General features: G+C 39.4%; 1 protein-coding gene across 2 annotated transcripts in view; it reads left to right on the top strand.

The window, feature by feature from the left end:
• Positions 1-6,959: 6,959 nt before the first annotated feature.
• Positions 6,960-22,898, top strand: part of PDCD6IP (programmed cell death 6 interacting protein) — a 34,907-nt gene continuing 18,968 nt past the window's right edge. Inside the window, exons 1-5 of one of the 2 annotated variants that reach the window (XM_075745491.1) lie at positions 6,960-7,370; positions 14,425-14,479; positions 16,251-16,320; positions 20,156-20,283; positions 20,881-21,034. In XM_075745491.1, the coding sequence (XP_075601606.1) occupies positions 7,165-7,370; positions 14,425-14,479; positions 16,251-16,320; positions 20,156-20,283; positions 20,881-21,034 (613 nt within the window). In that variant the 5' untranslated portion in view covers positions 6,960-7,164. The remainder of the gene's footprint in view (positions 7,371-14,424; positions 14,480-16,250; positions 16,321-20,155; positions 20,284-20,880; positions 21,035-22,898) is intronic. The other variant, XM_075745490.1, reaches the window with a different exon arrangement.

Here is a 22,898-nt window from a genome sequence, read left to right as displayed (position 1 = left end):
GTACTGGCGTTTGTTACATTATGTAACAGAGAAACTTTGTTCTGATTTATTGTGTTTGGAATGTGTAAGATAAAAACCTCCTATTATGGATGAGTTTAACAGCAGGACATAAGGATCTTCGCTGCTTTCAGAAGTGGATTCCCTATATTGTTATTAGAGGTAGCTTTCTGTAAGCCTCTCAGTGCCTGTGTTAAGGAGATGTTTCGAACTGGGAAAAATCATAAACCCCTCCCTGCATGGACCATGGAGCAACTCTGATCTCAGAGTCTTCTGTCATTTGCTTGATCTTTCCATTTTTTGTAAAGTCTCAGACTGTTGTGCACCAGAGTGGTTTTTTTCCACAGAATGAGGACCACAGCTGTTCTTCCTGGACTGCGTTCCTGGGGAACGATTCATTCAATTCCCACATTGGTAGAAGGAGAAACCTTGAATTTACAGCTTTTAAATTAGGTTCTTACTTTCCTCCTTACATGCCTGTCATCTCCCTTGGACCTAAAACCCCTACTGTTGTCTCCTTATACTGCTCCAGCAGTGTTATTCTGCTCCGTCCAGCACGTAATGGCAAATTCTTCCCTGGGTGTAAGCTGCTTTCTACGTAATAGATTCCATCTATATGGCAATACGCGCAGATGGGGATGTGGAGGATCGTCCCATACAAGCATGCTCAAAAGTACATCTGGCTTTCAATTCACCTAGCTTCAAAACTCCTCAATGTCACTTTACAGAGTAGGCAGAGCACAGTGTCTCATTGTTTATCATCTGAACTACTGAGTAGGTGGCAAATAACCTAGCAACGAGCAAAGCGCTGCGCTGCACATTTGGGCAGCCACTGCTACAGGCACACAAGTAGAGGCGCATGCCCCCAGCCAAAGGACAGATGTTACTCACTACAGGCTATTCTCCACCTGAAATGCTGACAATAAAATACTTCACTGTCAATACAGAGGATTGCTTAGTGGTGTAAACTTCTTGCTTGCCATAAACAGAGTCTGCTGAAGGAGAGAACTGAATTTCAGCAGTAGTTTTTAGTGAACTTTACCAAGTGAAGGTATCTCTGTTGGGAACTTAATTCCCATTCCAATTGAAAATACTACTGAAATAAATGCCAAGTCAATGATAACTTATGAAGGATCTTCCTCAATCAACCAGATATAATGTCTTTTATATCTTCAATGGAATAAACTTAGTAGGTGTCAAATTATATACAGAGTTTTCTAGTCAAGCTTTGTAATTGTAATGTAACCAACAGGAAAAGGTATTTTTCTTGCATTGAATATACAGGCAAAACCAATGTAAAATTTAATTACGTATTGTAAAATGCCAACAAAGGACAAATATTAATTTCTGCTTCTTTGAAGGCTACTCTGTCCTTTGGTGCAAAAAATACTTGGATTGAATTGATGACATATTTGAACAAAATTATAAAATGTGAAATACAATGCTTTAAATAAAGCAAGCAATGTTTTAAAGTGAATAAAATAAAGCCATTGCTTTAGGTGTATCCCATATTGCAATAATTAAGAGTTTGAAAGTTAGCCAGTTATCTTTCATCTATTTTGTTACTTTCCATTATTGATATATTTACATTATTTAGTAATAGAGAATTTAAGTGAAAACTTTCTAACTTTCAATTCTTAAGGGGTAGCTTAATTAGCCAAGCTTGTAAGAGCAATTTGTAAAAGCAAAAACTCTTCTCTCTTCTGGAATTAATAAAGAATCACATAGTTAAGTCTCAATTGTTTATTATTTTAAAATTAGAAGCAGTAAAAACACAACATCATTAGGGGAAGGATATATTGCAAGAACTGGTGTTTCAAGGTCATTAATAATTTCTTTTAACTTTTAATTAAAGATGTGATAACAATAGAACGCTACCCATCTCCTGTTGGGGCTTCTGAAATCCTATGACAGTTCAAGGAAATGTTCATAGCAAGAATAAGTGCAGTGTAAGGCAAAATTTAGTCCATTATCAAAAAAAGCAGATGTTTGATTTTTCATCTCCTTTTAATGCAATATGACAGGTATTTTGTTTTCCATTCCTAAGGGTTAAAATGAATTAAAACTCCATAGTTTATATATGTAAAGTAGAATTAATGATTTACTAAGTAACATCAACAGTTCAGCACTGAACAAAGGTAGAACAAACCTTTTTCCTTCTTTCAACAAACTTTCAGAGGAAGGATCTGAACTTTTTGCTAACTGCACACCAAAACAGTGCACCAAAATGTGTCACTTACAGAGTTATCATGCCAAAATCTAAGCCACATACTCATGCATGACTTTGGATTTTTCAGAAACTTATACGCAAAGTTGGATTCAGTAAATAGCTGTGCAATCTGCCCAGGATCAAATGACAACGATACTCTCTATTACATCCACCTCTTCTTATGCAGAGTTGCCTCATAACCAATAGGGTGTGAATTTATATCCTCACACTCTCAGAGTGAAGTGCCCATTTTGGGCGTTACGAATCACCTGACTTGAATCAGTATATCTATAGAACCGCACATTTATGCGTTGCCTTGTATCAGGATAATTACTTATGAAAACATTGCCTCTTTTGAAGTAGAGAGTGTGTATCTGGAGACAGAAAGTGACTGTATCCTAATATACAGTATACAGGACTATGGTGATAATAGCTAAATAGCAAGCAGTTTTATTCAATGCATTGTAAAGAAGCATTTTATATGTTTGTACTTGTACATCTTGCACTAATCCTGATCTTCAGCTTTTGGGAAACACATAATAGCCTCTCAGCTATTTCGTACTGAACTGAAAGCTGCTGCTGGCTTCTACGAGCTGTTCTGCTTTGTAGATCTTCTAAAACCCCGGTGCTATTATAGGCAGTAAAAAATAGTAACATTTTTAAAAATCTTATATATCCTTTTGAGTGGGACATAATTTTACCACAGATTTTAAACAGGATATATGAAAAAGCTTTAGCAACACTTTTGGTGCTTATTAATTATGGAGACCCACTACTACCAACCATGATGTGTGCCAGTGAAGAGCTGTTTCTTGTTGATGTGGTATATTTGAGTAACAAGCACAGGCACTATCATTATGTCGTCAGTAATATCACATATTTCTGAAGCCTGCTGAGACTTTAGGAAAATTCTACGCTGCACTGTAATTGGCTTAATAGCTAATGTTCTTGTAACCATTTCTGGAAAATATTGCACTAATGCTGGTTGGATTCCCTGTTTGCTCTGCTCTAGTCCATCTACAATGCAGCAGGCAAAATTATTTACCTAGGTCAAGAATTTGCATGCCTTGCATAATCTCTCATTCATATGTCATCTAAGTTCGTATTACATCACCTCTATCTCCTCTTTAGCCTTCTCCGATCCCCACTTCTGCTCCTGCTTGCCATTTATTTCATCTACAAGGTTCTTTTTGATGCCACTAGCTATGCACGTGATGCCCTTCTTACTGTAGACCATTCTGCCAGCACCCTCTCCTCATGCAAAAATTAGACATAGTCCCTATCCTTACTTAGCTTGTGGTTGAAAGGCAGCTTGGTTATAATTACCATTATACACAAGTGTCTACCTTAAGTGTATCAACAGTATTGATTTAGACCTGTTTTCCCCTTTCTCCAGCCTCTCATTTCTTTATCCTGACTTGTATCTCACCTGGAATTTAGACTGACAATGTGTTTTTCTCATTTAGCATTGGAATAGCGGGGAGGATGGTGTATCGAGCATTCTTGTGAACACGGCTCTACAAGCCCAAAAATAGGCACGACCCCTGCCCAGCTGAGTTTGCCATCAATGTATCTTCTGGGTCAGGTCCTTCCTCACTTATGAGAAATATAAAACTCTAATAAATACAAATTAAAATTGAGGAAAATAGGATTAATATTTCCTCTAAATTTTGAAACAAAAGGTAAAGGAGTGTCAAATTTGAAGGAAATTGTAGGAATTCTTCCTCATGCTTTTGATTATGGGCTGTTAGGGAGAAATTTCATTCCTAGGTCATGAGAATTTTATGTTTTCTTCTAAATGGGCAGTGGGACTAGATGGGTTATTTGGATCCAAGCAGAGCTTCTTCTGACATACAACCTGCTTTCCGCATCCTCTCATTTTGTTAACTGACGATAATCATTCCTGAAACTCATGGTCACAAGATAATGGTGATAAATGATTTGGTCTTACCCTATGTCACCAAAAGATTATGTTAGGAGTATCAAAATAGGGTAGGACTGGAGTGATTAAATGAAGCTTTAGGCAAGAGGACCATCAGATTTAATGAAATGAATAATTAGGTCCCTTATCACTTCCTTTTACTGATTTTTGATTTGTTTAGTATAGCATCTGTTTGCCAATTAGTGTTATTGCTACAGGGCAACTCTTACACTATGGATAAAGCAGTGTGATCAAAATCTACAGAATAAAATACAGCAAATGCAGAATAAAATCTTGCCTCAATGAGATACCTGTACACAGAATTTGTGAACAGAAAGCAAGCATAAAATAGAACATCAGAGTTCAGTGAAAAGTTTTCTGTCTAAAAATTGTAGACAAAACCCATGAAGCATGAAGAAAAGCCAGTTTGCATACTGAAAGCAAATTTAACTTTTGAAATGCTTTTGCAAAACTGCAGTGCTCTACATATACATGATGGTTGTTTAGGAAAAAGAGGAAAACTGGGGACTTCTAATGATCTGTCTACATTAAAATATATTGGTGACCTTGGTAATGCTTAAATATGGCTGTAACTTGTTTATGCTGCGTTACTTCAAACATTTTAGGGGAAATCTGTTTTAAAGTGGTTCCCTTACACACTATCATAAATTTGTTGAAGAAGGAAGTATGGTCTGTTTAAAGCACAGGACTCTGAGTCAGAAGATGTAGATTATGCCCCTTCCCTGATAACTACTATGTGGCTTCCTCATCTCTAAATTGGGAAATAGTACTTAACTAGTCAGAGGTAACAAGGACACAAGTCATTACTGCTTATAATATTATAATTGTAATAATCAGAACAAAGCCTTCCGAGGAGTGCTGATTTATTCAGAAATCTGTGGGAAAGAAGCAAATCACTTGTATGTTTGAAGTTCTGGTAACCTGTTCTAAGACACAGTGAAATATCTGTTCTCTGTTGGTGGACAGTTTAGGAATGCAAAATATCAGTCATTGCATTTGTTAAGCAACAGCCATCTAAAGGTCACCGTGGCTCCAAAGTAGAACTATGATCTCATAGCTGCAGTTTTTGCCCTTCCCTGTTCACACCCTTTCCGCGTTTATGAGTGTTACGCTGGAAGGCATTGATGGCTTCCACCTTCCATATATAGACAGTCATGTATCTTGTAATGATGTGTAGGCTAACTATACTCCATAAGGTCTTGATGTTGGAAACAAAGGGAGGTAACTGCCCAGCTGAACATATGTGAAGACTGATCAGAATCTAAGCTTGTGAGGGTGGAGGTTTCCCCTGGGACGGGAAAATGCAGTCAGTGCAAGGCTGACTCAGGTTAAGAGACCAAATGCTTACAAGTGTATGTGGGCAATAAAACCTGGGGAAAAAAAAGCAGTGAGGAACTTGAGCAAGGCAGAACAGCTTACTTTTTGTATTCATTTTTGATAAAAATCCTTTCTTTTAAATGCAAAAATAAGTCAACTTCTATTTGGTTTTGATTGAGCTATGAGAAAGTGAGCTGGGTGTTTATTCAGTGCAGGGAAGCAGAAATGCAGCAAGGAACAGTTACCATATATATTCACTTTCTGAGAATATAGCAAAGGTTTCTAATAGAAGCAACCCAGCAAGGCTCTGAAGGCTAACTACTTGGGCCCCACTGAAGGTGACTGGAAGCTGCAGAAGGAGGACAACTCCATTGCCTCCTTCCCTACAGCAGTGCCCAGGAGGGCCCAGCTGCTGTTGCGACAGCATCTCTGGATTGTATACAGGGACTGTTAATATTGGAGGAGCTGCCCCTCCCAGTGGCGACAGGAGCAGTTAAGACTGATTTCCCAAGCTGTACCCTTTTCCTCTTATGCCACCACTTTAGACGTTCATCAGATGACAAAGAAGATAGCTCTACCTAATATAGTACACTTTCAGTAGGAAGGGATCACGGGCTTTACTTTACAGCAAAACTCGTGGTCTGCTACAACATGAGACCAAACTCTTTTACACAATTTTAAACGCACTTTTACCACTCCTTTTTATGGTATCACCACCTCGGGATTTATGTAATAAGAAAATAGCAGGCTTACAGCCTTAGCTGTCTGGAACAAGTGGCAGAAGAAAGGGGAAAATGAGAACGTGGGTTGAATGTTCCTTCTCGGTCTTCAGACCAGCCAGCCTTGCAGATTGCCTGTTTGAGGTATGCTGGGCTGAGTCAGCAGAAAGCAAGCGTGATGTAGGTGACAGATCCGTAATTGCAGCAACACGTGAATCTGTGCCTTTTACTGCCAATAGAGACATTTCAACATTCGCGACAGAGAAGTAACGTTTTATTTAAAAAAATCGATTCTTAGGGTGGGTTGCGCATGGGACACTTTGCTCCCCCCAAATACGGGGGGGGGACATCTCCATAATCCATAATGGGGGACATCTCACTAACTTTCCAGTAGCCGCTACTGTTACCGGCGTGTCGCAGCTAATGTTGCCGGCTAGCCGAGTTTCCCCTACCACAGCTGAGGTCCGCAGTCACGTCTCCCGCTAAACAGCGCTTCTCCAGAGGCAGCACTCGAGATCTCTGCCTGCCCCGGCTTCCAAACGCCCCCGTACCGCCCTCCTCCAGCACCCACCCGCACCGCCACCGCGGGGCCCGCTCTCCTCGGTGAAAACGCGCGGCTCCCGCCGGCTGTGCCGACCCTCCGACACCCGGGTGGTGTTATTTGGGCAGCGCGGTGCCCTCCTCCCCACAGGCGGCCGAGCCCTCCCGTCAGGTCGCGAACGGCGCCCCCCTCAGGCGGCAACGGCCGCGAGAGCGACGCGGGGGACGGAGGGGGCGGGGACACCTCGCGGGGCGGGCGGGCGCGCGTGACGGCGTTGCGTTGGGCAGCGCGCGACGATCCCGGAAGCGCGGGGTTACGGCCGCGGTTTAGGCAGGCAGCAGGCAGCGCGCGGCGGCCCGGGCCGCTCGGCGAGGAAAGAGGGAGCGCGAAGCTCCGGTGACGGCGGCGGCTGCCGGCCCGCCTCCCCCGCGCGGCGGCCATGACGAACTTCATCTCGGTGCAGCTGAAGAAGACCTCGGAGGTGGACTTGGCCAAGCCGCTGTGCAAGTTCATTCAGCAGAGCTACCCGGGCGGCGACGCCCAGGCCGAGCACTGCCGCGCCGCCGAGGAGCTCAGCAAACTCCGCAAGACCGCGCTCGGCCGCCCGCTCGACAAGCACGAGAGCGCGCTCGAAACTCTCCTTAGGTAGGGGCGGGCGGGAGGGCTGGGCTGGGCCGGGCCGGCACAGGCCCTTCAGCGGCCCGCCGCGCCGGGCCGGGCCTGCCCCGCACCTCCACCATCCCTCCCCTCTCCCCCCGCTTCCGGCGGGGCGGGCGGCCGCGCACCTCCCCCTCCCCAGGTGCCCTGCGCGGCCGAGGGGCCTGGCGGCAGCTCCGAGCCCAGGCCTTGGGCGCGGCGGAGCCGGAACCGGGTGCGGGCGGGCCCAGGTGTAGGCGGCCCGCGCGGGGCGGGGCAGAGGGTCCGCCGGGAGGCAGCGGCCGGGGCTGCCGGGCCGGCTCTGGCGGTCTGTGAGTTGCCTGCCCGCCGCGGGCCTGTGTCTGGGGCAGGTGCCCCAGCGCTCGAGTGTCTTGCAGCCACCTGGGGTCCCCCCAGCCTCACCTCACCGCTCGGGTGTTTAGCGTCGTGGGGTGTCATATGATGACAGCGCAGGGCTGGCGGGGGAGGTGTAGAGAAGAGACCTTGTGCCGATCAACTTCCCCTTCTGAGCGTGTGTAACGTGCCAGTCACGGCTGGATCTAGGTAGAAATGACGGACTATTTTGCTTCTCAGAAGGGAGCAGGTGTATCTCTTTTTTGTTGTTTGTGTTACCTTTTGCTGCTACAGCTGACAGCTTTGAAGTTGTTTTTTTTTTAACGCGTGTTTTCCTTCTGTTTTCTGTGTTTAGCAGCTTCTTAATGTATTTGCAAAGTCACGTTCTTATCTTCTACTTAACACACTTACTTTGCTATCAGAAAGTTTACTGGTGCCTCTGTTGCGCTGGCATTATCATAAGTTAGATGAGCAAAAGATTGATCTGTGTCTTCTGTCCGGTAAATTGCATAAAACCTGCTTTAGGACTAACTGCTCCATCATCTACAAAAGCATTTGCTCTTTCCTGTCTCTCTAGAACATTTATGGATTGCAGTATGGACTTTGGTAATCCTGTTGTTCTGTTTCTCTATGTTGGAAACATTTTGAGCCCATTTGTAGCTCATCTACTCACTGAGGTCACAGTGATTCATTCACTAGGTTAATACTAAGTACACACGTGCATTTGCAAAGTTGGGCTCAAAGATTCTCAGTACCAGAATATGAGTTTCTACATAGTGGCAACAAGTTTCTTTTTAAAGAAGGGAAAAAGATAGAGGGATTTTCTAGTAAAGGGAGAAATGGTACTTGTAGACATGACACATTTCTGTAATATCATGAACAAGCAGAAATATATTTGATGTTCACCAGAATTTCTTATTTATAAACTTAAAAAAATGAAGAGGAATGGAAAAGAAACAAATGACTTTTTAATAAGATGTCAAGATTTGTAACATGAGTTACTGATTTTTTTGAGCTTATCAACTCTTCACTGGGTGTTTGGGCTATAAAAGCTATGACTGTACTCATGATGTTTTACAGTATCTTTGTAGTTTCCTGCTCTATTCCTGTTTATTACTGTGTATGCCTTTTGAAGGTCAGGGAAATAATGAGCATCTATGAACTGAAAGAGGGACTCTGCTAGCCAAATTTCAAGGCATGTTATTATCTCCACTTGAACGCTAGAGTTGAGCTGCTTTTTTCTGATGGTGCCAGTCAGGTTTGTGATTAGTTTCTATCTGAAATCCCTGTTTGGTCCAGCCACATCATATGACTTCACCGTATCTAACAATGGTACAATGTCAAAAGGAGAAAGCCCTCTCTTCAGTTCTGGTGCTTTTCTTATGCCAGTTCTGGAAGGCAAAAGGTGTATGTGGCTTTCTGACAGGTGAGCAACTTGAATGAGTTCAGTGGAAGGTCAGATGAACATCAGGACTGATGCAAAAGAGGATAAAAGTAGTGTTGCTTGAAAGCCAAGGGGCTGAGTGGGATCTCCCTTTTCTAGTGCCAGTAGGTCATTAAATTAACTCAAGCCATAGTATGCAATTTCACCTCAGGTTTTCTCTCTGAATAGTGAAGGGAAAGCACTTGGAATTGCAGAATTACCTGTTTTCCTTTTGAGTTAATTCCGTATGCAGCGATCTGTTCTCTCTGCTGTTGATCAGTAATCAGCAGATGACTTCAGCTGGCCCAGGTACTGTTGTAGTAGTCAGGAGGCATTGAATGTGGCTCTGCACTGGTGCCACCTTATGTGTGAACAAGTGATATCCCTGCCACGCAGAAGCTTGTCTCAGAAAACCTGCATTTTAAATTCTATCATTTGAGAATATTTGTTCCCTTTACAGTGGAAGTGAGATGAGATGAAGGTCTGAATTAACTGTAAATTAGAAAAAAACCTCCCAATCATATATATGTTTTCCCCTATCTCTAACAAGTTATGAGTGGCTTGTCCCTGTCTGACCACTTATATTCATTACAGTTGCTGGAAAATAAGTTTGTTCTTATTCTGTAAGGATATTCTGACAATACTCTGTAAGGCGCAGTTACTTTAAAAAGTCAGACTGTCTGCACACCCAGAAGTTTGAATTACTCAGCTGAGCTTATGATTGAAAGAGCAAAAGCATCTGAGTGCCTTGTGTTTCCTCTGAAAATTCCATTCCCTCTCCAACTTCCAGTATTTTCCTGTTGCTATTTAAGTAATAACTTTAGCAAGATTTTCATTAAAGTTGGAGTTTAAAACTGGTTTGTTAGTGAAGTAAGGTTGGAAGAGCTAATTACAATGTGGATACCCTTTGCATATATTTTCTTCTTTGTGGCTTTTTATAGACCATAATACCTAGTAGGGCACTGCAGACCATTTAACTGTTAAGAAATGAGGGCTTAATCTTCTGCTAATTAATCTTGGATTTCCCCACCGTTTTGTAATCTTTAGAAGCCTTGTTTTGCTGAGTAGTTACTGCAGAGTTTTTTATTTTATGGAAGAAATGAACTCAGTTGCAGCCCTATTTCCTTGGCAAATGCTGACCAGGAAAGCTTTGAAAGTGTGTGGTGTGCTGTGGTTCAGCTGAGGAACACAAATGCTGCTCTTGGAGAAGTATTTGAGGTACCCAGTGAAAAGGGGCACAATGTAACTGGGAAAGACCTCAGCCTGCTTCCAAGCATTCTTTGTTTTCTGAGAATGAGTGCTCTGAAGGTGACGTAGGTGAGCTTGGTACAGATGTTTCCCCTTAAATTCAGTCATAACAGATTTGATTTAGTGGGTTTTTTTGTGTTTTTCTTTTTTTGTGTCTGTGTTCCCCCCCCCCCCCAGTGTAATTATAGCTTCAAGGGGTTCCTGGCTTCCTCTCTTACTATTAAAGATAGCCTGGACTTAATTTCCTTTTTCTAGAGGAGTGGAGTGGTGGTGCAAGTTTAATTGGTTTAATTTTGCTAACAACTCTTGCAGTCCTTTTAAAGAAAAAGGGGGCGGGGAAGGAGGGGTGCTTGGTTTTCTTTTGAATGGTCAAATTCTCTGGGGGCTGAAAGTTGCAGTTCTGGTTTCCAGCTGTGAATTCAGGACTCCAGTTCTAACCTAGAAGAGCTAAGGCAGATCTTGGTCTCTTTTAAGTTCTTTTGAAGGAGATTTTTCTTTATGATTCTTTGAAGGAGAACAAGATTTGAGGTTCTTGGTGTAATACATATATTTTAATTAAATTCTAATTTAAACCTTGACTTCCAACTCATTTGACTGCTGTAACTCATTTTTACTAGCATTTAGGAGTGTGTAATGCCTGTTTTGGTGAAAGATTGCTGTACTTTGACAACTAGATGTGTGTTGCTGACATCTGCCCTCCCTTTCTTTGCTGTAGTTGGAACTCAGGCAGTGGATATGTTTTGCGTGGTTTTCTGTAGTTCATCAGTCTGGCACAACGAAACACACAATGCTCATCTGTTGCTTGGCAACTTCTGTTCTTTGTGTCTTGGTAATTAGAGATTCCTGTAAATTTTGTTTTAAATAACACCTTTTTGTTTATCCTCAGCCTTCAATGTGTACCTGGCTTGTGCATCAGCTGTGGTCATTCCTTTAATATTTATTTTCTGGTTTTGTACTGCTAGTTTTACGCTGTTCTCTGGTTAATATCTTTATTTACCATTTTATTTATATATGTTTAGTTTATATATCATTATATTTATATATGTTTAGGTACTGCTAAATAAAATAAATTATTTTACATGTTGATTTTTTTTTTTTGTCTGCAGAGTTTTAAAGAGCTCTTAAATCTTGGGTAGAATTTCAAGTTCTTTAGTAAAAAGAAATGACACCACATGCTTAAAATAGTAAAGAGAATAGTAACATAAGCTCTGAACTTTTTTAAAACCAACCAGACAAAAAGCCCTGTGTTGTTGGTATTCATTGATGTTAAATGCAGCAATGTGCATACTTGGGAGGAACATACACCTCTTTGGCTTATTTTCTTTTTCTTTGTGGTTCTGTTGACATACAAAGAATAGTCTGTTTGCAAACAGCCAACCTTTCGCTGCAGCGGACTTCACAAGGCCATTTAACCAGCTTTGCTTCTTGACTCATGGCAGCTGAGGACAGGGTGATCGTGGAATGCAGGAAGACAACTTGGCTTTATTGGTGGCTTTTGGTTAACAAATTGATGCAGGAGGAGACAGCACGGGAAGTCTTGTTTTCTTTGTGATACTGTGTGAAAACGACTGTGTTGAGATCAGTCAATGACAGTGAAGGAAGTACATTTAAATATATCAGTTGAAGTGATCTTCAGTGCTAGTATTGAACTAATTTTTGTACTGCTAATCTGTATCAGTGAAACTGATTAGGAAATGGGGGAAAAAATGTAATGGTGTAGTGGATAAGACCAAACTTAAACTGATGGGAGAGCATCAAGATGCAAAGCTGAATTTTTTACTGCAAAAGGGATGCTGTTGTGTATGATTTTTGTAGATCAAGCCTTGGATGTAAGGTCACTTAAAAATAAAATTGTAACTAAATTATATTTAACTATTGCTTTATTTATGTGCATTCAAGGTATGACCATCTAATGAAAGATGAAGAAAACAGACACATGAAAATCTTTTAGAAAAAATAAATGGACATTCTTTTAAAGCCAGTATGTTTCATGTGCTAGCTTCATAAATGGTAGAAGAAATTAGTTATTGTGCTATCACATAATTTAAAATTATCAGACTCTGTTATTGCCAAAACTTTAGTTCTTTCTGAAAAATGCCTTTGATTTATAAATTTCAGTCTCTGGAGGTATATTTGAAATCTGACTTCATAATGGCTGCTCCTGTACTAGCAACTGTAATGCTGAAGTATGGCAAGGTAGAATGCAGATGCATAGATTTGTGTAGACAGTGAGAAACATTATCATTAGCTTTGAAATCCACATTAAGGTTTGTTTTTGTGGTGTTATCTTTAACTATGCCTTTCACATACTTGGCAAGTTGTTAAAAGTAAAAATTAATCTTGATTAAACTGCTCTCACAGTAAACATCTGCAGAGTTTTTTTTTAACCTTAGGAGCAATGAATTTCAAGACAATTATTAGTGGAAGTCCTGCTGGGTTACTGTTGCAGATTATTGTAGCTTTTGATACAGCTCAGTAATTGTATCTTAAATATGTATGTTGTGTCTTAGTCCCTGGAGAGGGACTGTTTACAAGGGCACATAGTGACAAGACAAGGGGTAATTGTTTTAATCCAGAGGGTAGATTGAGATTAGATATTAGGAAGAAATTCTTTACTGTGAGGGTGGTGAGGCACTGGAACAAGTTGCCCGGAGAGGTTGTGGATGCCCCATCCCTGGAAGTGTTTAAGGCCAGGTTGGATGGGGCTTTGAGCAGCCTGGTCTAGTGGAGGGTGTCCCTGCCCATGGCAGCAGGGTTGGACCTAGATGATCTCTAAGGTCCCTTCTAACCCAAAACCATTCTATGATTCTAAATTGCAGTGGCTCAGTTGATGTCAGAAACCCGTAGTATTATATACATTGGCAGGTCCAATTCACTGAAGAATATGCTAACACAATTTTAATTGTTGTATGACTTCTAAAAATGCTTCTTGAATTTATAACCCCATGTTTATTGCCTGCAGAACATACACCTTGTACATCTGCTTCATGTCTAGATCAATAGTGATTAATATTTAATAATGTAAGGAAACAGGAACAATGTTAACCCTGTTTCACAGGCTGTGAAACTCATTACCACAAGGTGTTTTGTATATTGGGAATATGAATTGTTAAAAAAAGAATTTGACAAATACAATGTTGGATGTATGCCTATATGGCAAGTGCTACAGGAAGAGTATAGGAAACAGGCTTCGCATGTTATCTGATTGGCAGTTTAGAGGTTTTCTGATCTGCATCCAGTGTGTCATGTTTAACAAGTGGTGCAGGTGTAGGGTACAACTCAGGAAAACTTTGAATTGCTAACTGTTGCCCAGATAGATGGTGTGAGGGACTACGCTATACTTGCTATATTATCTTTCTGGCATTCTTTCCTAAACATCTTCCACTGTGAGTAGACAAAATATTGGCACAGAGAAACTTTTGGTATTAATTCACTGTGACTGCTACAATATACTCTAATGAAAACTAAGCTTACAACTAAAGAATTTTATTAAGGATAAGGCTCTCCAGTTGATACTGTGCAAAGCAAATGGCATCTGTTTCAAAGACAAAGTTTAAACACATGAGTCAGAAATTGTAGGGGAGCGGGATATAATGTTCAGATCAAGAGAGTGCAGTGTAGCTTTTTAATATTATGTTAAATGCTGTAATTAATTACTTTTACAGCATGACTTAATGTCTAATATACTCTTTGTCTTCCTGTACATACACAGGGACTCCTTTGCATGACATTCTTTTCTAATCCATGCTCCATCAGAAAGTGGAATGGGTCAGCTTTGTCTGTGATATTCTTTTACTGCTGACTGAGACAGGGTTTCCACTTTATCTATGGAAGTCTACCTCCTGTTGAACTTGTTTCTCTACTAAAAAATCTCTTTAGGCAAAATTTGTCTGTCTTGAAAGTCCTTCATAGTTACGAATGAGCTTCACAACTTATTTGCGTGTGAGATTTTTGTGCTGGTTTCCTTACATATCAGTGTAAGAAACAAAACTCTTAATCTGATTTATCTAATAGCTGTTTCTTCCTTTTCTTTTGTAGATACTATGATCAGCTGTGTTCAATTGAACCAAAATTTCCATTCTCTGAAAATCAGGTAAGAAGACTTATCAAACAATTACACTGAATCGTGACACCTATGATGTGTGACTTCCAAGCCTGTACCTAATCCGCTAAACAGTATTTCTTTCGGGCAAGACATTTAATCTCTTTGAGCCTTATTTTCCTAATCTCTGTTTATTTTCTAGTCAGTGCTTACATACAGTCTATACTGAGACATATATCTAGTGGCCATAATTGCCTTTGTTTCACAGATTCAGAAATGTTTTGAGTTTGGCTAGTGGTCACTGCAGTCTAGGTCAGAAAGAGTTGTGCTGTACTGATTCCTCTTCAATTCTCCTTTTTCCAAGAAGTCTATTTCATACTATGTTAAAAAGGCTTTTAAAAATGTAATTTCTATGGGAAAACCTTTAGTAATGAATGGAATGTGATCTTTGGTTTTAGAAGTAGAACAGATGTTTCATTCACAACAGCTAACAGAATAAGCCACTTAAGAGCTCGCCACTCAATTCCTGCCTCTGCATCTACAAATTTTTATATAGATATGGTGCTCATTAAGGTTTTATTCCTACCATATTTCTTTGGAATCCTGTCTCGAAGGAGGAATTCATCTTAACTCCTGCCTATTGAAGTCTTCCTCAGGTGGAGATTAGAATAGATATTTAGGCTCCTGTATATTGGTGGAAAAAAATGTAGGTTTTCTTTGGATGTGTTTACAAATAGGACAGTTTTTACACTTCTTTCCTGATCAAATCATATTTAAATGGTAACGTTACTATTAAAAGTTTTTCAGACTTACAGGTTACAAGTAAGGGAATAGTTTTAATTCACTTCAAATTAATTTTGAGTTTTGCATGTAGTTACGTTCACTTGTAGCCAGGAACTGCACTTTGGTTTTTAGTGTTGAAATATTTTGATATGGTGATCTGCAAACTCTGAGACATTGAAAAACTGGAAAACTTTAATAGCAAGTTCTGCAGACTTTTAAACTGTTCCATCAAAGGGAAGAAGTAGTCAGTGGAAGCAGCAATGAACAGCTGGGGACCAGAACTTCCTGAACTAGCATTGCTGATAGAGGAAAATACATTATCAAACAGTACTGTGCTCTTTCTGAAGTTATTCTCCCCAGCCACTTCAAAATGAGGAATTTTGCTATCCTTTCTGGTTTGATACTAGTTGCCTACAACTAGTTTGAGCAGCTGAATAAGGAATCACATAGAGGAACTTCAGAGCAGATTCTGTGAAGTATTTGCATTGTCTTTGAAATATATGCTGGAAGTGTAATATAAAACACGCTGGTTTTACCTGCATTCTCTTTCCTGGGTACATTTCCTGATAACTCTGCTATTAAATTCACTCATTAAAACAAAAAAGTGCATTTTGGTATTACAAACCAGTTCCAAATATGCTAGTAATTTGGAACAGTGGAAACTGCATGATTGGGTGGTTTCCTTTAACTGTGATTACACCAGACTGTCAGACTTCTTGGGAGAGGAATATCTTGGTTTGGAAGTAAATTTATCTGTCCCTCAAAATACGAGCAGAGCTGAAAGATTATTTTGAGAATTTCTGTTCTGTCCATTTGAAATGTTTTGAGCAAACTAACAGGAAGGAAAACAGGTAGAGTAATTTTTTTTTGATAACTCTTGATGATTTCCTGAAATTTCCAGAATGTTTTAATGTTACAAGTGAATTAAATGTTTTATGCAGTTAGAATGTAAAAGGAAAAATATGTGAATTTGGGGTATTTTCTGAAGATTTCTTATGTAATTTTAGAGATAAAGATCTTTCTTTTTCACAACTTTCAGATCTGTGTAACGTTTACATGGAAAGATGCTTTTGATAAAGGATCACTTTTTGGAGGATCTGTCAAATTGGGTATGTGAATGTACTGAAAGTGCAAATATTAATGATATTAAATTTGAGAATATTTTTGTATAGCTGAATTGTCAATAGTCTTTCTAGTATTCTCAACATGGCTTACAAATGAGTTCAACTATATTGGTAACATATTAATCGCTTCAACATTGGTAATGAATGCATGGGCACCATGCAAATATTTTCTATAAAATTGAGATTTAATATTAGTTTTCCAGAGGCACAAATAGATGTGCAGTCTTATAATAGTTGTGATGTCTGCTCCTCAGACTTTTTCTGAGACCAGCCCCAACTGACATCAATCAAAATTACAGAATCACAGAATGGTAGTGGTTGGAAGGGACCTCTGGAGAACGTCTATTCCAACCTCTCTGCTAAAGCAGGATCACCTAGAGCAGGTTGCACAGGATCGCGTCCAGGCAGGTTTTGAGTATCTCCAGAGAAGGAGACTGCACAACCTCTCTGGGAGCCTCTTCCAGTGCTCGGTCACCCTCACAGTGAAGAAGTTTTTCCTCATATTTTGATGGAACTTCCTGTGTTCCAGTTCGTGCCCATTGCCCCTTGTCCTGTCACTGGGCACCACTGAAAAGAGTCTGGCCCCCTCCTCTGGACACCCGCCCTTAAGATATTTACAAGTGCAGATAGGATCCCCTCTCAGTCTTTTCTTCTCCAGGCTAAACAGGCCCAGCTCTCAGCCTCTCCTCATATGAGAGATGCTCCAGTCCCCTACTCATCTTTGTAGCCCTTTGCTGGACTCTTTCCAGTAGTTCCCTATCTGTCTTGAACTGGAGAGCCCAGAACTGAATGAGTTCCAAGTTAATGTTAAGTTTCATTAGTAGATTTTTGGTAATCTAGCTCTTACTGTTCTAAATGAATAAGATCCTCATGAGACGTGCTTTTGAGTGTGTGAGTCCCCTGCAGAAGAAGGGGAGTGATGGTAGCTGACTTCAGTAACCTAGTCTGATATCACATTTTGTTCAAGAGAATAGAAGGATCTGTCTCTACCCTGAGATGATTCTCCTGTTGCTTCTTTTTAAAACATTTTCATATGTATTTGAACACTTGGAAAGAAAAAAAAAAAAAGTATGTTTCCTGCAAACATAAGGAGTTTGAGTCTATTGTTTGTTTTAGTCACGTAGGGACAATTCTGCACTGCAAATTCAGGATTCGGAACACTTACCCCAATAGAGAAACTAAGACTAAAACCTTCTGAGTTAAGTGAGGAGCTATTTAGTCATGTGCCATCATTTTTTTTAGTGTTTCTATTGATACCTAAGTGTTCATCATGACTAGTACTGCAAGATGACCATTGCAATTTTGAAGCTCCAGACAAAGCCTGAAAAAATGTTAGAGTACTTATTTTCATTTTATTTTTTCAAATTTTTGTGTCCTTTATGTAGTTCTCTGTTAGCAGCTACTGAAAGTCTTTGCAGTTTTCCATGTTCTGAATACATGTGCTAAAGTGTGAACTATATGTGTAACAATACGCTGCATTCCTCTGTATAAGCAGGTGGTGCGCACCTTTCCTTGCTTTATTTTCTAACTGTTCTAAGAAGTTTTTTCTGGATAATTGGAGACCTTCCTAAAGTTGTTGTGTTTTTTTTCCTCAGAATCTGGTTGGTTCTGTCTTCTTTGGGGCTAGCACTTCATGATGATTGAACCTTTTCTTAGTAAAGTTCAGAATATTTAATTATGACTTAAACATAGTCTGTGAATTGTCAGAAATTTATAATAATTGTGAGAGAAAGAATCAGTAATCATAATGTTGATGATTACCCTGAGAATTTGCATGAATGTGATGTTACAGCAGCTTGAGAAAGCTTTCTTGTCTGCAGATTAATTATAGACTAGTCTAAATTATCTGTGAGGCAGATGGCCAGAGATTTATGCAACAGTCCATGTGAAATATCAAAGAAATTCCTGATTGAGATGTGCGTAATGCTCAGTTAACAAGCAAGGGAATACATTTTATTTTGAAACTTTAAAGCAGATCATAGTGGAAAGAAATTAACAAAAGGAGTCTATTAGTAGACTTCAAAACTTACGGTGCTGTATTGCAGATTATCCAGATGCCACTCTCCAAATTAACTATAGTATGTGTATATCTCTTTATTTCAGATCAGAATTAGGAGTGGAGTTTGTCAATATGAAGCAAAGTTTTCAGTTACTGAGGGAGCAAAATTTCTGTTGACCTCTAAGAGAAGGTGATCCTGTCACCAGATGGAAATTCAATGTAAAACTCGTTTGACTTCCATGGGGCCAAAATGCAGGGGTGTGACTTGAGCTCTTGCTGTGGTGACATCTTCCCCTGAATCCCAAGTCTATCACAGGGGTAGCTAACAGATACTGTGGCTGCTTGAAAAGTGACCCAGTTCACAGCATGGCATGTAATCTGAAGTATGTTGGCTTAAGTTAATAGGTAGAGCTATAAACAGATGAGTCTGAGGAAAATCTATATTGCTAAACAGCTGTTCTCACTGTAGTAAATCACACTTTAGATACAGTCCAGAGTATAAAATAATTCTGCATATAAAGTAATTTTGCTCTTCAGAAACTTTAAAGCAATATTTTCTTTCCTTTCTTGTGTTTTAGTTTTTTGAATGATGTGTAAGTTGTACAAGGCTTCTGTTTAGAAAAACTCTGGAAAATAAACTGCAGAAGAGCAATGATGTAGATAAATGACTATTGATGAAATTCAGTGACTGTATAACTCACTTTTCATTCAGGGAAACAAAATGGGAAAAATAGCATGTCGAATTTGTGGCTGTTTGAAAATTTAGTGCAGGTCAGGGAGTGCTAACATAGGAACTTCAGAGATATGTTAGATAAATATGTAGATGTATAAGGAGGATGGATGTTAGTGAAACGGAACAAATGTGTCTCTTTAGTACCTTCATGTTTTAAGGGTAACTTAGAAGTTGTATCTGTACTTGGGTTTATGAAATTGAAAATCCACTGGTTGAGTTTTCCGTATTCTCCAGGAGGAGTGTCTAGACACTTTTTAACAGCAGTAGGAAACTAATAACCTACATTTGCGTATGGCTAATAACATTTTGAAAGCAATTAATAGATTCAAAATGGTTCCTGTTCAGGTATTACTGTTTCTAGAAGTGTGGGCTCCATCCTCTGGGACTATGAAGTACTACAGGAGTTGAGTCTGGACAGGCTACACTGCTGTCTAGTGAGCACAAGTTTTAATTAAGTAACTCCTTAGCTGTTTCAGGACACATATAACTGAGAAATTTGTCAGCATTTTCAGTTTGAAACAATCGCTTGGAGAGGTGAGAAATTCCCTGCATTTCAATAGATAGTAAGAGCATATAAAAATTTTTGGCCTCAATGAGAGAGTAGGTAGTTAATCTTACATTCAAGATACAGTAAGAACATGTAATTGGACAGTTACTGCAAAGTGCATGGAAGTTCCTATTTCAGATTATCCTTCAGTAATGCGTGCATTTCTGTATCTTCAGGAGCCAAAAAAATGCACTGTAGTTAGAAAGACTTTCAAATTATTTTGTATATTGTATAGATTTTCATAGGACTGCTTTTATGCTTTATGCCACTCTATAGTTCCTCACATCAAAACGTTTTGTGGAAGTACTAAATTAGACTATGTAAAAGCCTTCAGAACAAAGATGACCTTGACTTTAAAAGTTCAGTATGATTGTGGTTTGGTGTTTGGGTTTTGTTTTTTTTTTTTTTTTTTTTCCCCTTGAAGCTGTTGATATGTTTAAGTACCGATATATTAGTAGTGTTGGTCTCATTTGGTAGGATGCTAGAGTCCTGAAGTTTATTTTCTTAACAGTGTGGGTAACTGTGTCTGTTTTGATTGCAGCTCTGGCAAGTTTGGGGTATGAGAAGACCTGTGTTTTGTTCAACTGTGGAGCATTGGCAAGCCAGATTGCAGCAGAACAGAATCTAGATAACGATGAAGGACTGAAAGCTGCAGCTAAGCACTATCAGGTACAGAGGCTCCCTGCTTATGCTTAGGAATTCAGAATGATTAATCTTAGAACATCAAATAAGTATCTCTGAATTTTAAAGCTATATATATGCATACATAAATATACCTACACATTTCCCCCCTCTTAATTGCAAAGGTGGATTGGCTAAGTACCTGGTCTTGACGCGTATTTATTTACCAGCTTTGAAATATTTAATTCTATATAGTTCCCCATACCCCTTCCCCCAAGCGTGTTGGTAACCAATAGCCCTCAGCTTAAGATTCAGTAATTTTAGCTAGTGTAAATTTTAATTTTAACAAGTTATACAGTAATAATTCCTTTCTGCTTTGTGGAATGCATTAAAATTTCCATGTTCTTATGCCATTAGGTGTAGCCAATGTACTTTTACTTACAGTCCATCTTGATAAATGACTCAGTCTAAGTGGCTTCAGGAACAAGAAGTCACAAGGAATTATTTTTAGTGGGTAAGCAATAAATGGGAGACCATATACCAAAAAAGCTCTACTTTTTCTTTTTTCTAATTGTTGAATGTATTATAAGAGAAAAAAATCTGTTTGGAAACATGAATGATAGTACATTATTTTGTTTTACTTAGTTTGCGAGTGGTGCTTTCCAACACATTAAAGACACGGTTTTGTCAGCCTTGAATCGAGAACCTACAGTGGACATCTCTCCAGACACAGTTGGAACCCTCAGTCTTATCATGTTGGCTCAAGCCCAAGAAGTCTTTTTTTTGAAAGCTACAAGAGGTATATCTTAATTTTCAGCTTGCATATTTATGTGCTCATTACAACTTCCACAAAAACTTACAAGTGTTTTAAGTTATTAAGAGCTTGTAAAGGGCCTTTCAGAAGTTGTTATTTTTGCCTTTACTGATTTCCACCCCTGCTTGCACGTCATTAAACACAAACTACAGGTGCCACATTGTCTAAGGTTCACCTGACAATGCAGTTGTCCCATTTGCCTTTCCTTTCTTTTTAGGTCCAAAGCCATTATTCCCCATCTTTACAAAGGATTTTACTGGTTTATATTTTTTCCTTTTACCGTTTGACAACAAAAGACATTATTTAAAAGAACTGAGTGTACTAGAAATGGTGCATAGGGGTTTTACCACTATTCCCTTCCTCCTCTGTCTGAGGAATGATTTAATGAGAATTTAGAAGGAAAGATATGACTGTGCTAGGAAACAAAGGAAACTTCCTAAGAGTTTAGGGGAAACAAATCCTATTTGATTGCTCAAATTTTTGAGAGGAACTCTTTCACCCAGTCTAACTTTGAGAATGTCCCATTTATCCTGAAAAGTGAAATTCTGCAGGTGGAACAAAGAATTATGTCCCTAACTGTTAAAGGATGATTGTGAAATACTGATTCAGAGGCTGCATATTTTAATAAAACTGTTAAAGAACATATGTTTCAAAGAATTTTCCTGGGGAACAGTACTATCTTCAGTACAAGAGCTCTTAGTCTTTGCTGTTCTGCTCTTCTGTCTGTATTTACAAGAAGTTGTGCATCTAGATATTACAGATATCTAAAACGAGAACTAAGGACACAGAGGTCACATGTGGTTGCCCACCAACTCCTTTTTCTCCTCATGCTGTTTGGAATACAATGGAGGAAGATGGGTTATCTTAACTGGGATGATTCTTCTGTTGACAGGGAAGATCTCTGAAAATTCTTGTAGCCTTACTGCCTTTAGCAGAATCTCAGTGAGAAACTGTTGTCCTTCAGCCAACTGATAAATTATTTTTGTGTTCTTTATCATGCTGGTAGCAGTATTTTAGTCTCTGGCTATTTGGACATTGCTTTGAAATAGATTTATATAACAAATTTGTGAAACTTTTCTTCAGAGCAGAAGCAGATGCATACCTCATTTTGCATGGGAAATAGATCATTCTGTCACCTTTTTCTTTTTCACCTGACTTCTTAGTCAAAACATGACAAAGATAGCAAGGCTGATCCAAAACCCACGGGTGCCCAGTGAGCTGAAAATTTTTGTGTCTACTCCCAAGACCACAAGTTTTCCAGTGTTAGAAGGACAGTAAGGTTAATAGTCAGCTGACTACAGAGGCTGTAGATTTTGCCAGATGTAGAGTTCCTTTCCCTGGCAGTAAAGACATTTTGTGAAGAATCATGTTTGACAATATGATTACTATTTTTCAAGTGGAAATGCTTCAAAGTTTGATCTCAGAAGTCAAATTTAGCTTCTTGCTGCATTGACTACTTACCTTACTTGGAATTTTCTGGGTTTCTTCTCTCATGTGAGACAGTCCATTTAGCAGCTTGCCAGCTGATAATGTTTATTGTGTTAGCACTGAGTTTATTCACAAGTTGAAAGAAAGTGGAAGTGTTTTGCAAAAACCAAATAGGTCAGTCAAATCTAATGCCATTGCATAACTATAGATCAGTTCTTTAATTTCTGAGCCTTTCTTAATGTTTTCTTTAAGTGTCTTCTGAGGTCCCTTCCAACCCAGACCATTCTATGATTCTATGTGTTTGCTATTCTATCTCAAGGCTTTCATTGCAGCTGCAATATTTTAAAGATACGTGAATAAAAACTAAAGGTTCTGATGGTGAAAGATCTATTCTGAGATGTCTGCATGGACAAATGAGTCT

The sequence above is a fragment of the Balearica regulorum genome, chromosome 2, assembly GCF_011004875.1.
Source record: "Balearica regulorum gibbericeps isolate bBalReg1 chromosome 2, bBalReg1.pri, whole genome shotgun sequence".
Lineage (NCBI taxonomy): Eukaryota > Metazoa > Chordata > Aves > Gruiformes > Gruidae > Balearica > Balearica regulorum.
Note: the sequence above shows the minus strand (reverse complement) of the source record. Positions and strands in the feature narration are given on the sequence as shown.